This window comes from Microplitis demolitor, chromosome 9 (genome assembly GCF_026212275.2).
Source record: "Microplitis demolitor isolate Queensland-Clemson2020A chromosome 9, iyMicDemo2.1a, whole genome shotgun sequence".
NCBI classification, from domain to species: domain Eukaryota; kingdom Metazoa; phylum Arthropoda; class Insecta; order Hymenoptera; family Braconidae; genus Microplitis; species Microplitis demolitor.
This window is the reverse complement of record NC_068553.1, coordinates 620,879-637,535: the sequence shown is the minus strand read 5'-3', so window position 1 is coordinate 637,535 and position 16,657 is coordinate 620,879. Positions and strand designations below refer to the sequence as shown.

At 30.0% G+C, this 16,657-nt stretch overlaps 2 protein-coding genes across 4 annotated transcripts; both read left to right on the top strand.

The window, feature by feature from the left end:
- The first annotated feature begins 1,130 nt into the window (after positions 1-1,130).
- Positions 1,131-2,537, top strand: LOC128668650 (GATA zinc finger domain-containing protein 14-like). Its single transcript, XM_053742008.1, has 2 exons — positions 1,131-1,139; positions 1,416-2,537. Exons 1-2 carry the CDS (start codon positions 1,131-1,133, stop codon positions 2,535-2,537), a joined length of 1,131 nt encoding a protein of 376 aa, XP_053597983.1.
- A 2,884-nt stretch (positions 2,538-5,421) lies between these two features.
- On the top strand, positions 5,422-16,394 carry LOC103572735 (endoplasmic reticulum aminopeptidase 2). 3 transcript variants are annotated; one of them, XM_008551486.2, is made up of 12 exons: positions 5,422-5,839; positions 10,126-10,278; positions 11,081-11,166; positions 11,229-11,325; positions 11,387-11,469; positions 11,538-11,743; positions 12,085-12,265; positions 12,392-12,617; positions 12,808-13,599; positions 14,356-14,761; positions 14,821-15,316; positions 16,123-16,394. In XM_008551486.2, the coding sequence occupies exons 1-12, from the start codon at positions 5,716-5,718 to the stop codon at positions 16,276-16,278; spliced, it is 3,006 nt and encodes a 1,001-aa protein (XP_008549708.1). In that variant the 5' UTR covers positions 5,422-5,715; the 3' UTR covers positions 16,279-16,394. The 3 variants fall into 3 exon arrangements, with proteins under 3 accessions (XP_008549708.1, XP_008549710.1, XP_008549709.1); XM_008551488.2 differs by lacking the exon at positions 16,123-16,394 and adding an exon at positions 15,775-15,858; XM_008551487.2 differs by lacking the exon at positions 5,422-5,839 and adding an exon at positions 9,037-9,333.
- Positions 16,395-16,657: the final 263 nt, after the last annotated feature.

Sequence of the window (16,657 nt, the reverse complement as noted above, 5' to 3'; positions counted from 1 at the left end):
AAATTTTGTTGCAAGTTGTGATAAAAAAAGATAACAGAATAATTTGTTTTATCAGGTTCATTAATCGTTAACGATGTCAATTGATAAGAAATTTATTATGAGCAAGTTAATTTTTATGAAAATATTTTTATTATTTTTTTTTTCAAATAAATATTATTTTATTTTATTATTAATAATTATTCAATACACAGGGTAATCATTATTTTTCATCTCTTAATTATTCATTTATTTAATAATCTCATTGAGAAGTTGATTTATTTTTATACAAGAATTCAGTCGCTGGTAAAAAATTCATTTTACGGGAAAACTATTGAGTTTAGAGAAAATTTCAAAGAGCGAAAAAATGTTGTACGGTAAATTTCTGTTAGTTTGAGTACCAACATGACATATTTATTTTTATTATTCATATATTTATTTTATAAGTCAATTTAAAAATATGGAAATAATAAAAATCGTTATTACGGGAAAACTATTGAGTTTAAGGAAAATTTCAAAGAGTAAAAAAATGTTGTACGGTAAATTTCCGTTAGTTTGAGTACCAACATGACATATTTATTTTTATAATTAGTAAATATGACCAAAAATCCGTTACAATCACTGACCGATTAAACATAATTTTTTAAACTAAATATACAGCCAGGTTACGAATGGTATTGCATAAAAATTTATATGACTAAAAACAACATTGTGAATTAGTATTATATCGATCCCATGAAAAAATCCAAAAACCAATTCCGATACCGGTCATTACTGCGAATGCAAAATAAACATTGTAGGTCATGAATATGAACATCAATAAATAGCCCAAGGTAAATTGTAGAATATGTAAAATTGTCTGGTAGAAGTGAATTGGAGATAGAATAATATTGCTGGAAAAAAAATTCGTTTTAAAAAATTTTTGGAAAAAAACAATATATTCGTTTGTTGGATAATTACCTTCTAGATTTCTTCAAACGATTATTTTGATACAAATATGACAATTTTATGAACATGGATTCTCTATATAAATAAAGTAATAAAGTATGTATAATAATTATACCATTGATTTTAATTGGTTATATTTCATCAAATGTTTGTCATAGGTCTTCGTTGTAGATAAAGTTCAGTGAGCTATAATTTTAGTCTTTTGAATGGTTATCGTAAGTTTACTTGTTACAAAATTACAGGAATTTGAACAAGAATAAAATTTGGATGTCAATAGCAACAATAACAGAAACAACAAAAACAACAACAACAACAACAACGACAGCAAAATTCACTACAGCAACAACAGCAGGAACAGGAATAGGAATAGAAACAAAATAAACAATAGCAGCTGCAACAAAAAAAAACAACAACAATGGCAGTGATAACAACAACAACAACAACATCGACAGGGACAGCGGCATTGATAGCAACAACAACAGCAAAAGTAGAACACCGGCAACGAAAATAAAAAATTAAACATCAGGAACAACAACAACAACAACAACAGGAACAGAAACAGGAACAACAGCAACAACAACATCAAAAATAACAGCAGCAATAAAAACAACAACAACAACAGGAACAGGAACAACAGCAACAACAACATCAAAAATGATAGCAGCAACAACAACAACAACAACAACAACAACAACAACAACAACAACAACAACAACAACAACAGGAACAGGAACAACAGGAACAGGAACAACAGGAACAGGAACAATAGGAACAACAGGAACAGGAACAATAGGAGCCTGAAAAACAAGAACAACACCGACGAAAACAAGAACAACAACACCGACGAAAACAACAACAACAACAACAGGACCAACAGAAACAACAACAGGACCAACAGGAACAACAACAATAGGAGCCTGAAAAACGACAACAACAACAACAATAAGAACAACAACAAAGACAACAACAACAACAACAACAACAACAACAACAACAGGAACATTAACAACATCAAAAATGACAGCAGCAGCAACAACAACAACAAGAACAACAAAAACAACAACAGGAACAACAGCAACAACAAGAACAAAAATGACTGCAGCAGCAGCAACAACAACAACAACAACAACAACAACAACAACAACAACAGGAACAAAAACAGGAACAACAGGAACAGGAACAATAGGAGCCTGAAAAACAAGAACAACACCGACGAAAACAAGAACAACAACACTGACGAAAACTACAACAACAACAACAACAAGAACAACAGGAACAACAACAATAGAAGCCTGAAAAATGACAACAACAACAACAATAAGAACAACAACAAAGACAACAACAACAACAGGAACAGGAACAACAGCAACAACAACATCAAAAATGACAGCAGCAACAACAACAACAACAACAACAACAACAACAACAACAACAAAAACAACAACAACGAAAACAACAGCAGCAACAACAACAACAACAACAACAACAACAACGAAAACAACAGCAACAACAACAACATCAGCAGCAACAACAACAACAAGAACAACAAAAACAACAACAGGAACAACAGCAACAACAACAACAAGAATAATGAAAGTATTAATAAAAAATAATTATTACCTATAACTTTTTAATCCTTCATAAATAATTCCTAAAATAATAATACCAATACAAGAACCCAAAACTCCTTGCCAATTACTTGTTTGCCAACCGGAAAATACAATCGCGCTTTCCCTCACACCAAAATGGAAAAACATCTAAATAAGATTTCATATTTCTTTACATTCATCTACATATGAGTATATATATGTGAATTTATAATAATTAGATACTCACGCCCATCATTTTGTTTGAATTATTTTTTTATCTTCTACCGTAGACTCGACAAAGTTTTTAAATAAAATGACGAGTGATAAATAATATATATATAGCAAGTATTTACTATAGGAAGTCCGTTGTCTTATCATTAAATTTAATGATAACGTCAAACTCCACAATTATTTTTTTTATTTCTCATCTAAGTTAATTATTTTAATAAAATTATTTTTTATGCAATTTTTATTCAAAATTTTGGCAAAATTTTTATTTTCTATACAATTTTCAAAATCTCATAATAAGAAAAAAATAAAAACTTTTAATTATAAAACTAAAAAAAAAATTTTTTGAAAAAAATTCAAAAATAAAAAATTTCTTGATAAATTTAAAAAAAAAATTCGATTTTCGAAATTTCATGTTCATGAACTAAAAAAAAAAAAACCAAAATCTTCTTAATGAAATTTAAAAAAAAATTTCCACTGAGCAAAAATTCAAAAAAAGAAATTTCCAAAATTGCATTCCAAAAAAAAAAAATTCCGTACTGGGATGGTTTTTAAAAATTTTTTTTTTCAAAAATCTTATGGTCAAAAAAAAAATTAACAACCCTTTGATATACAAACTAAAAAAAAATTGAAAAAAAAATTTTCCAAAATCGCATTTAAAAAAAAAAAAAATAAAAAATTGCTGGTAAAAAAATTTTTCAAAATTTTTTTTTTTCAAATCTTATGGTAAAAAAAAATTTACAACCCTTCGATATACAAACTAAAAAAAAATTCAATAAAAAAATTTTCAAAATTGCATTTCAAAAAAAAAAAATAATAAAAAATTGCTAGTAAAATAATTTTTCAAATTTTTTTTTTTTAAATCTTATGGTAAAAAAAAAATTTACAACCCTCTGATATAAAACTAAAAAAAAAAAATTTCATCAGACAAAAATTCCAAAATCACATCCCCCAAAAAAAAACTGCACCCTAACTACAAAAAAAAAAAAGAGCAACACATACCCCAGTCACCCTCACCCTTGCCCTTAATTTCCACCCCTTCACCCCTGCCTTCCCTCCCCTTAAATTTCACCAGAAAAAAAACCTGTAGCTTTAACCTACCGTCCCTTGATCTCGAACGTCAACACTCGCGCCTCTATCTTGAGCGTCTGGTACTAAAACCAACCCTCCCAATTTAATTCTCTCTCTGTCTCTCCTTCACTTACTGAACCCCCACTCCATTCTCCCCTTCTCTCTCCCTCGTATTTAAATTTATCCCCATCTCTGCTAGCTCTATTCTCTATATCGAGTAATTCAATGTCTCAGTGCATTATTATCGTACATAGAGTACACATACAGTACAGAGCATGTACAGAATCAAAAGAGTTAAAAAGTCTACTTCAGTGACATTTTTGCCGCCCGGGCGTTCACTTCGCCCTTAAAAAAAAAATTTTTTTTTAAATATTTTTTTATTTAAAAATTAAAATTTTCACTATGTAAGTAAATATAAAAATATATACATATATATTTATATATTTTTTTGAAAAAAAAAAAAAATTTTGAAAATTTTTTTGAAAAAAATTTTGAATTTCAAAATTAAAATTTGGTTAAGAATATTAATAAAATTTTTTATGGTGATTTTCTATATATATATATAAATATATTAATATATGAGTGAATGAAAAAATCATGGGGAGGAAAAATAAAAAAAAATTATAGATATTGGATTTTCAGTGGCATCGCGTTTCCATGGAAATTATGCTCCCTTATATTTTCCTAAGGGTAGAGATATTATTTGTCAAATATGTATAGATATATTTGTATATATTTATATATTTATATACAATTGGGTTTAGATGTGATTGTGGTTTTTTTTCGGAGTTTTGGAGTTTGAGAGATGATAAATCGGAAAATATTGAGTTTAGGAAAAAGTTGTAAGGAAAGTTTTTGTGGGAAATTTTGTAAGGAAAAAATTTGTAAGAATAACTTTTTTTTGTATCTGTGATAGTTTGAGAGTTATTGTAGAATTTAGTACTTGGGGTCAGTGGGAAAAAAATTGATTTTTCTGAGATTGGGTTCTTGAGTTTGAACTTGAATTCTGGGCAAAGGGTTGGAAATACAGCTCAAGTGCACTGAGACAATTTTGTAGGGAATTTTATTCTGAATAAATTTTTATCCTTTCATTTTTTTTTGTAAGTGTGATAGATTCGCTGTAAAATTAATTTAAATACTTCATTGTAAATTAAAAAAAAAAAAAAAAATTGGTTTTTTTAATTTTTCAAAAAAAAATAATCATTAAATTTTTGAAATTCAAAATTTGTATCCTCAGTGTGTAAGTTAGCATAAGAACTTTCATTTGAGTACTAACATGCTCATGAAATTTGAAAAAAAAAAATTTCAAAAATTGAAAAAGTTAAAATTTGAAAATTGATTTTTTTTTTAATTTTCACTATTTTTGGATATTTGAGCTCAAGTGCTCTCGTTTGAGTACCAACATGCCTGAAAAATTTTCAATAACAAAAATACCAAATTTCAAAAAATTCAAAATGTTTTAATTTTTCAAAATTTTTGTCATTTTTGTGTTCAGTGACTCGGGGGCTCTCATTTGAGTACCCACATGCCATAAAAAAATTAAACAATAATATTTTTGATTTCAGGTTTTATAACAACTTTGCCGCCTGAATCCATTAGTAAAAAAAAATATATATAGATATATATAAATATATAAAAAATATTTTTTTGAGAATTTATTATAAATATTTTTAAAGCCATATCAATTTATATCAGAGAAAAAAACTAGAAGAAAATAAAACAGATAATTGGGACCAAAGAGATAAAAAAATCTGTGATTTATTTACTACGTGCCAAAGAATATTTTTAAACCAACTGAATCTCAGGATTAATTTTATTTATAATTAGTTAATTGATTAGTTTATTGAATCTGTAGTTTATTTTAATACCAAAAGATATTTAAGTTGAGAGAAATTTTAAAAAAATGCCTGGACATTCAACGAGAACGAGCAGCGAGGCCATAAGACTGGAGCCAATTGGACGAACGTCCAGTTCTCGAAGTCCGGGACAAAATGGTACTGCCAATACAGATATTCCAGAAATTTCAGGTAATTTTAAATTTTCCATTTTCCGAATTAAAATTTTTTAGAAGTTTTCCGAATTTTCCAAATTAAAGTTTTCCAGAAATTTTCCAAATTAAAATGTTCTATAAAATGTGTGATTATTCCACATTGAAAATTTTCCAGAAATTTTCCGAATTGAAATTTTCTATAAAAAGTGTGATTTTTCTAAATTAAAAATTTTCCAGAAATTTTCCGAATTGAAATTTTCTATAAAATGTGTGATTTTTCCAAATTAAAAATTTTCCAGAAATTTTCCGAATTGAAATTTTCTATAAAATGTGTGATTTTTCCAAATTGAAAATTTTTTAGAAATTTTCCGAATTGAAATTTTCTATAAAATGTGTGATTTTTCCAAATTAAAAATTTTCCAGAAATTTTACGAATTAAAATTGTCTATGAAATGTGCGATTTTTCCAAATTGAAAGTTTTACAGAAATTTTCCGAATTGAAATTCTCTATAAAATGTGTGATTTTTCCAAATGGAAAATTTTCCAGAAACTTTCCGGATTGAAATTTTCTATAAAATGTGTGATTTTTCCAAATTAAAAATTTTCCAGAAATTTTCCGAATTAAAATTTTCTATTAAATGTGTGATTTTTCCAAATAAAAAATTTTCCAGAAATTTTTCGAATTGAAATTTTCTATAAAATGTGTGATTTTTTCAAATTAAAAATTTTCCAGAAATTTTCCGAATTTTCCGGGCTTCTGGAAAATTCATGGAAACCTACTCATGTGGGTACTCATTCGAGAAGAAATTTTCCAAAGAATATTCTCCGAAAAAGAAAATAATAATTTTGAAATTTTGAATTTTCCTTTGATTTTCTTTTTGGAAAATTATAAAAGGAAAATTTGGCTTGTGGGTACTCTTTGAAAAGAGAATTTAATTACAAAGAACTCGGTTCACAGATCAACGAGATTGAAAATAGAAAATTTTGAATTTCCTTTTTTTTGGAAAAAAAAATTTTGAAAAAAACCTAGGGTTGTAGGTACTCGTTGGAAAGGTTTAGTGACAGGGAATATCTATGAGTAAAAATAAAAACTTTATGGGTCACGGTTCTGATGAAAAATAAAGCTCATTCCATGTTGGATATTTTATCTCGAGTACCACGGGTTTATATTTGTTTATTTTTATTTTGCTGGAGGAAGTCAATAGACTAGAATAATTTATACATTTACGGAAGGATACTCGAGGCTAAATGTAAAAACGTCGGGTCACAAGTTCAAGAGTTCATTCAGTTAAACATTCCTACCTGAGTATTTAAAAGAAACTAAAATAAATCGTGTCCTAAATATTTTTTTAGACATTGAATTTTCTATTTTTACACTTTAAACGTTTTTAATACTCGTCTTTAAAAAATTTTCCGCTGTTGTTGAACATTTTCATGAATTTTCACGGTTTTCATTAAAATTCACATTCTTAGATATATTATTGAATTTATCGAAAAATCGATCAAGACTTTAGCGTAGAAAATTAAATTTCCTACAAAATTGATCTCTTACAATTTACTTATATTTCCCATAGTTTTCCCAGAATTTCCTTTCAAAAAAATAAGAACTAAAGTTTTCTTTTGCTAAACTTTTAACTGAAAAAATGATAATATCTCATGAAATTTTCCATTTACGGAAAATTCATAAGTAACATTTATTATAGGAAATTAAATTTCCCACAAATTTTGTCTCTTATAATTTTTCTATATTTCCCCTAGTTTTCCTAAAATTTCCTTTTAAAAGAAATAAAAACTTGAAATTTCTCCACTAGACTTTTCACTTAAAAAAATGAAGATATCTCATGAAATTTTCCATTTACGGAAAATTTATAGAAATACTTTTTTGTAGGAAATTAAATTTCTCACAAAATTTTTCATATTTTTCATAGTTTTCCCAGAATTTCCTTTCAAAGTAAGTAAAAACTAAAAATTTTCTTACGAGACTTTTCAACAAAAAAATGAAAATATCTCACAAAATTATACATTTACAAAAATATCATAAGAGACTTTTCTTGTAGAAAATTGAATTTCCCACAAATTATGTCTCTTGCTATTTTCTTATAGTTTATATATTTCCCATAGTTTTCCCAAAATTTCCCTTTAAAAATAGCAAAAATACAAATTTCAATTTCATACTTTCCTCTAAGAAAATTAAAATATCTCATGAAATTTTCCATTTACGGAAAAATTCAAAGAGACTTTTTTTTTAGGAAATTGAATTTCCCACAAATTTTGTCTCTAATAATTATCTCATATTTCCCATAGTTTTCCCAAAATTTCCCTTTAAAAATAGCAAAAATACAAATTTCAATTTCATACTTTCCTCTAAGAAAATTAAAATATCTCATGAAATTTTCCACTTACGGAAAAATTCAAAAAGACTTTTTTTTTAGAAAATTAAATTTCCTACAAATTTTGTCTCTTATAATTTTCTCATATTTCCCATAGTTTCTCAAAATTTCCCTTTAAAAATAACAAAAATAAAAATTTCCATTTTATACTTTTCTTTAAAAAAATTAAAATATCTCATGAAATTTTCCATTTACGGAAAAATTTAAAGAGACTTTTTTTTTAGAAAATTAAATTTCCTACAAATTTTGTCTCTTATAATTTTCTCATATTTCCCATAGTTTTCCCAAAATTTCCCTTTAAAAATAACAAAAATAAAAATTTCCATTTTATACTTTCCTTTAAAAAAATTAAAATATCTCATGAAATTTTCCATTTACGGAAAAATTCAAAGAGACTTTTTTTTTAGAAAATTGAATTTCCCACAAATTTTGTCTCTTATAATTTTCTCATATTTCCCATATTTTTTCCAGAAAAGACCTCCAAAGAATCAATACCACAAAATAAATTTACAGCTACTCAAATTTCGCTCTCTTTCTATATATATAAGATATATGTAGATTTAAGGGATGAAATATAAATATATATACTGTCAAAAGATGGCAGCACATGTCCAGTAGTAATGCGTGACACAAATAAACCCCCGTGAGCATGAACGCGGTGAATGAACACCCAGTAGAAATCAATCCGCCATTTTTGTCCAACCACGCACTGACTTAATTCACTTAAAATAATTTATTTATATATATACACATATATTTATATATATTTTAGGCCCAACTGACCAAAAAAAAAAAAAAAAAAAAATTCACAGGGTGTAAGATGCCGCGGTTTCGTTTCGCGTTGCGGTATTGAGTGAAAATTAATTAAAATAATTGATAAGGAAAAAAATTATGTGCAAGTTTCTGGTGGAGGCTTAATGGTAGAAAGTACTAATGGGCATTTATTTATATTATTTATTTATTTATAAATAAATATATAAATAAACATAAAATCTTATTCTGGCTGAATCCCGTGAGCCCTTGATCAAAGTCGCGTATGCGTCAGAACAGGAAGTCAAAGGTTTTGTTTATAAAAGACCACCCCCTAATTCATTTGTTATAATGAGTGAACAGGATGTTGATGACGTTGCTTTTTTAACAGGTGAGATTAAAATCTTTTTTTTTTTTTCAACAAAAAATTACTGGGAGTTGAAAAATTCATTTTTTTTTTATATTTAATTTAATAGTGAAGTTTTTATGGGGAATTATGGTTACTTATAGGATCAGTGAGTCGAGAGATGAAGTTAGAGTACCCACATGCCGGGGTAAAAATTTCAAAAAAAAATTCAAAAATAAAAAAATCAAAAAAATTTTTTTTTCAACTTTTTTATGATTTTTGTGATCAATGGGTTGAGAGATGAAGTTTGAGTACCCACATGCCGGTATTTAATTCAGAAAATAAAATTTCAAAAATTTTAAAATCAATTTTAAAAAAAAATTTTTTTTTTCAATTTTTATTTTTTTTTTTGGGTTAACTAACCCGAGAGCTCTTGTTTGAGTACCCACATGCCCTAAAAATTTTCCGACCAAAAAAATCATAATGATAATAATTAATTTTGAAAATTAAAAAAAAATTTTTATTTATAAAAAAAAAAAATACTTAGTGTCTCAGTACATTAATTAAACCCAATTACATAAAAAATAGAAGTTTACTAATAGCTTGCACTAGTTGTCTTTAAATAGTTTTTTATTCTCTTCATATATATATATATATATGTAACACATGTGTACGATACGATAATATATCATGTACACAATCAATAACGTACCCTTGTAACAATAACACAATTAAATAAATTCAAAGTTATAATTACCCAAAGAAATTTTATTTTAAAATTTAAACTCGAGTTAAAAATGTCAATTAAGTAATTTTTAATTTTTTTTTTTTTTTCAGGTGACAGTAATACTGGATTACATAAACGGAGTATTTATGAACACAATGGTGTCGCAGTATGCTCGCAGAAGCGTGCATTATGCATTGCGACAATCGTTTTCGCGACACTATTCGCCATATCACTTATTATCGCATTCGCGGGACCACAAAATGGTAATTTACTAATATAATCACTGTAGCTCATTAAATATCAGTTTTATGAGAAAATAGTATGAAACCTTTTTTGTAGGAAATTTAATTTTCAACAAAAAAGGTCTCTTTAGTTTTTCTCTAATTTTTGTAAATTTAGCCGCAATTTTAATTATAAAGACCTGGGATTAATTTTGCGAATTTTTAAACGTCAGACTTTATGGTAAATTTTTTGGATTTATTTTTATGGCGTATATATGCGTCCTATGAAAAAATGTAATAAAACCTTTTTTGTAGTAAATTTTATCCTCTATAAAAAAGGTCCTCATAATTTTTCCTTAATTTTTGTAAATTTAGCCGCAATTTTAATTATAAAGACCTGGGATTAATTTTGCGAATTTTTAATTATCAGACTTTATGGTAAATTTTTTGGATTCATTTTTATGGCGTATATATGCGTCCTATGAAAAAGTGTAATGAAACGTTTTTTGTAGAAAATTTTATCCTCTATAAAAAAGGTCCTTATAATTTTTCCTTAATTTTTGTAAATTTAGCCGCAATTTTAATTATAAAGACATGGGATTAATTTTACGAATTTTTAATCGTCAGATTTTATGGAAAAGTTTTTTGATTTAATTTTATGGAGTAAATATGCATTCTATGAAAAAATGTAAAGAGACCTTTTTTGTAGGAAATTTAAATTTCTACAAAAAATGTCCTTATGACTTTTTTAAAATTTCAACAACTTGCGCCGCAATTTTAATTTAAAAAACCAAAAGTCATAAAAATGCTGAATTTTAAAATTTTCTAAAATTTTAATTTTTAGACTGCCCATGTGCTGGTGAAAGACCAGATAATTTAGGTATGGATGATGATTATGAAACGTCAGAACCTCTAGCAACCAATGGAGAGGTAAAAAAAAAAATTTTTTTTTTTTTGAAAAATTCAAAAATTCAAAAATTTTGTTTTTCCAGATTTTTCCATGGGATAACGTTAGATTGCCATCATTTGCACATCCAACTCGATATAATATTACAATACATCCTAATCTTACGACTCTAGAAGTCAAAGGTAATTTTTTTCTTTTTCTCAAAAATTGGAAAAAAAAATTTTTAAAAATAATTTTTCTCAGGACAAGTAACCATTGAATTCTACGTTGACAAAGAGACCAATTTTGTTGTCTTCCATTGTAAAAATTTGACAATAACCGAAAAGGTAATTTAAAAAAAAAAAAAAAAAAAAATTTGAAAAAAAATTAAAAAAAAAAAAAAATTTTTTTTAAGATGGTTCAAAATCGTAAGGGACACGATATGAAGATAAGTAAATTATTAGAGTACCCAAAACACCAGCAATTGTATTTAGAACTCGAAGAAACAAAATTTCGAAAAAGAGGAAATTATTCAATTCATTTACGATTTGTGTCGCAATTGACAAGCGAGTTGGAAGGATTTTACTTGAGTACTTACACCACTGCTGATGGTGACAAAAGGTCAGTAACAAACTCTTAAAGAAAATTTCAAAATCCAAAAATTACTAAAATTTGATATTTCTCGAAAACGATTGAATTTTCGAAAAAATCCAAAGAATACAAAATTAACCTACGGTAAATTTCCGTTAGTTTGAGTACCAACACGACCTACTTATTCGTAAAATTTTCATATTTATATATTTTAAGCCAACCAAAATATATAAAAAACCTAAAAGTTAATATAACTCTCAAACTATCAAGTTTAGAAGAAAATTCAAAGAGTAAAAAATTAACGTACGGTAAATTTCCGTTAGTTTGAGTACCAACATGACCTACTTACCTCCTAAATAATAATTTTTCAGATACTTGGCAACGACGCACTTCGAGCCGACGTACGCCCGGTCAGCATTTCCGTGCTTTGACGAGCCTCAATTCAAAGCCAAGTTCCGAGTCTCAATTTTCCGCGACCGGTTTCATATCGCGCTCTGCAACATGCCGATAATGAACACCGAGGACGCGGGTTTCTACATGGGCCGCGGACTCGTAAGTTCCTCTACTTTACTTCTAGACAATAATCAAATCCTAAAAAAATATTAATAACTAATTAGTCAATCAGCAGAACTTTCGCACAAAACTTGTCTAATTTAGTCAAATTACACGAATTTGCAGCTAAGAGATGACTTTGAAGAATCCGTTGAGATGTCAACTTACTTAGTGGCCTTCGTAGTCTGCGATTTCAAACGAATTTCGCAATTAACCAGCCGTAATGTCTCTGTGAGCGTTTATGCATCCGAATCTATGTTACCACAGGCTACTTATGCTCTTGAGACAGCGGTCAAGGTCATGGATTACTTTGAAGATTTCTTTGGTGTTCATTATCCTTTACCTAAGCAAGGTAAGTTATCAACCGTCGGTAATTACTAAACCAATAATGTCACGGTCGGCAATGCCCTTGTCGGTAATTATCCAGTAGACAATGCCACTGTCGGTAATTACCCAGTAGGTAATGCCTCTGTCGGCAATGGCTCAGTGGGTAATTTCTCTGTCGGTAATGACTCAGTCGGTAATGGATGAAAAAATTACAGATTTGATTGCAATACCGGATTTTGCTGCTGGTGCAATGGAAAACTGGGGCCTTATAACATACAGAGAGGCTTCAATCCTTTATGACCCTCAGGAAACATCAACAGTTGCCCATGAATGGGTGGCAGTGGTAATAGCCCACGAGCTTGCGCACCAATGGTTCGGAAATCTAGTCACCATGAAATGGTGGAATGACCTTTGGCTAAATGAGGGCGCTGCCAGTTTCTTTGAATACAAGGGAGTGAATCACGTGTCCCCGCATTGGAATATGATGGACCAGTTTGTGCTGGACAAGACCCAGTCGGGACTGAGCCTAGATGGGCTGGCAACCAGTCACCCAATCAGCGTCCCCGTTAAAGATCCCTCGGAAATTGAGGCCATTTTCGACACGATAAGTTACAACAAGGGCGCCTCTATTCTTAATATGCTAGAGGGTTTTCTGGGCGAAGATATTTTCAGGCGTGGGTTGAATGAGTACTTGAATGTCCACGCTTATGGCAGCGCTGACACCAATGACCTTTGGTCCGTGTTCACAAAACACGCGAACCGTACCTTTGATGTCAAAGCGATCATGGACACTTGGACTCAGCAGACAGGGTTTCCATTGGTTACTATTAAAAGAGAGGGTAAAGTTGTCACTGCATCGCAGAAAAGGTTTATGCTGACACCCGCGGACAATGAAACAGAAGTTCCCCCTCCCAAGGGATTTAACTACAAGTGGTACGTTCCGCTTAGTTATTATGTTGACAAGGAACCGGAAATGGTCTACAATGTCTGGATGAACATGTCTGATGGTAAGTATCTTAGTTAGTCACTCGTTGGCAGCACTAGCCTTTGGCTTCTGATGCCAAGTCAGTGAAAAATGGCCGGATTGGAATGAAAAAAATTGGGTTTTGAAATTCGGACTCAGAAATTTGAGATTTTGCGACTAGAAAGTTACACAAAAATTTAAAAACACTAAATTTTTTAAATAAATGTTTTTCTGACTCTGGCATTTTTATAAAACAATTTAAGTTAAAATCATCCGGGACAGCTTAAAGTAGAGAATGCAGGCTTTCAAATAAGAGTTTTTTCATCTTGATCCGATAATTCTACGCCGAGTTAATCACTCGTTGGCAGCACTAGCCTTCGGCTCTTGATGCCAATGCAGTGAAAAATGGCCAGATTAAAATTTAAAAAATTGGGTTTTGACATTTGGAATGAGAAATTTAAGATTTGACGGCTAGAAAATTTGAAAAAAATTTTTCTAAGCAGATTTTGTGACTCTAATTTCTTTTTGTATAAATTAAATTTAAAATTACAGTGGGCAACTGAAAGTAGAGAATTCAAGCTTTTAAATAAAATTTGTTTCATTCCGATACGATAATTTAATTCCGAGTTAACCGCTCGTTGGCAGCATTAGCCTTCGGCTCGTGATGCCAACCTGCGGCCCCGGGGGAAATTTTTCACGGATTCGGATTCTATACCACTTTTCTAGTGATTTTTTACTAAATTCTACCAACTTTGGCCTCTAGATACCCAAATTCTAATACTTTTAACTTTAATTTCAGTAACTTTTGAAATTCCTGAAAATACAAGTTACATAAAATGTAACGTAAACCAATCAGGCTTTTACCGAGTTACTTACCCCGACGAAATGTGGAATGCGATAATTGATACCCTGATGACTAAGCCCTGGCAATTTAGCCCAATCGACCGGGCAAATTTAATCGACGACGCATTCACGCTCTGCGACGCGGGAGAAATTAATGCGACAATTCCATTAAGACTGTCGCTGTATTTGCTAAAAGAAAAAGATTACGCCCCCTGGGCAACTGCTCTGAGTTACTTGCACTCGTGGAAAGAGAAATTGGGCGAAAGCTCAGGGTACAAGAGGTACATAATTTTTTTGAAAAAATTGCTCGCGCCGATTACGCAGACCGTGGGCTGGGAAGATGACGGCGATCATCTGACAAAGTAAGGAATCAGTTTTCGTTTTTCTGACGAACATAATAAATAATAATATTTAATTACAGATGGCTGAGAATAGCAGTACTGCAAGCAGCAGTCGAGCTTAAATTAGAAGAAGTAGTAAAGCCGGCTAAGAATCTTTTCGAGGATTGGATGCTACGCAGCAAGCGAATTGTGCCAAATATCCGTGACGTTGTTTATATCGCGGGAGTACGTTTCGGTGGAGAAACCGAGTGGAATTACTGTTGGGAAACGTTTAAAAAAACCCAAGTGCCCAGCGAGAAGCGGCTGATGCTACAAGCACTGGGCGCTTCGACGGACCCATGGCTACTGCAGCGCTATCTGCTGAAAACCCTCGACAGAGAGAATATCAAGTCCCAAGATGTCGAGGCTGTTATTTCGGCAGTGGCGAGAAATCCCGAGGGCCAATCGCTGGCCTGGAGACATCTCAAAGCCTATTGGCCACAGTTCCATGCTCTCTTCGGTAATGGGTCGCTTACCATGGGAACGCTTATATCGACGGTTACTTCGCAGTTTTTTACGGAATACGACTACCAAGAGGTAAAAATTGATAAAACGTATTATAAAAGCTGTAGAAAGTTTACTGAGAACCCGAAATTGGGAAAATTTTGAACCACGGCCGCAGGTTGGCATCATGAGCCAAAGGCTAGTGCTGCCAACGTGTAGGTAACTGAGAATCAAATCGTAGGATTGGCAGAAGAATTTAATTCTCGAGTCTAAATTCTGTATTTTAAACTTGAGTTGACATTTTTTTTTTATCGCCCATCTAGAGAATTTTAACGGACACTGAAGCAAAAGAAAAATATGAAAATCTGCCTTTCCAAGAGTTAAATTTTCTAGAGTATTTGATAAAATCACTAAGAAAGAGGCTTAAAATCCAAAACAGTCGAAATTTTCCCTTTGGGCCACAGGTTGGCATCACGAGCCAAAGGCTAGTGCTGCCAACGAGTGAATATTTTCCAATCAAATCTTAAAAAAGTAGAAAAAATTCAATTTAGGCAAGACTCTGTTCTTAGAACCAGACTCAATATTATGTATGTCACGTGGCTTTAGGAATTTCAACGGACACTGAAGCAAAGAAAATATAAATATCTGACTGTCTATGAGTTAAATTTTCTAGAATATTCGATAAAATCACTAAGAAAGAGATTAAGAATCCAAAACAGTTGAAAATTTCCTTCTAAGCCACAGGTTGGCATCACGAGCCAAAGGCTAGTGCTGCCAACGAGTGAATAACTCCGGATCAAATCATCGTATCGAAAGGAAAAAAAATACATTTGAAAGCTTAAATTCTCTGCTTCAAGGCCAGTATTAAGACAATAATTAATATTTTTTATAAATTTCAGGTAACCCAATTTTTCAGTGACGTAGATGTCGGCAGTGGGCAGCGAGCTCTTGAACAAAGTCTCGAAACGATAAGATTTAACATCCGTTGGGTTAAAGAAAATGCCGATACGATAGACCAATGGCTTATTGATTATCTTACCGATCATGCCGGTTAATTTATTCAATAATTATTATTATTTTGATAATAATAACAATAACAATCATGAATAATTAAAAGCATACAATAATTATCGATAAAAAATAATAAATAAATTAAACGTACAATTTATACCGGTAATTACATAAATATATATATTTATATTTATCAAATTTGATGTGATAAATTTATTAATATAGATCATAGATCATCATATCAAAATTAACCATCTAAATAATTTATTGCACAATTTTTTTTTTTCTTTTTTTAAAAATTCTTTTTTTCAATCATATTATTTATTGATTTTAAAAAATGAGTATTATATATATTCATACATAATTATTAAGAAAATCAAGTATTACTCTAGTCTTTAATAACGTATAAGGAAAATTGAGTCA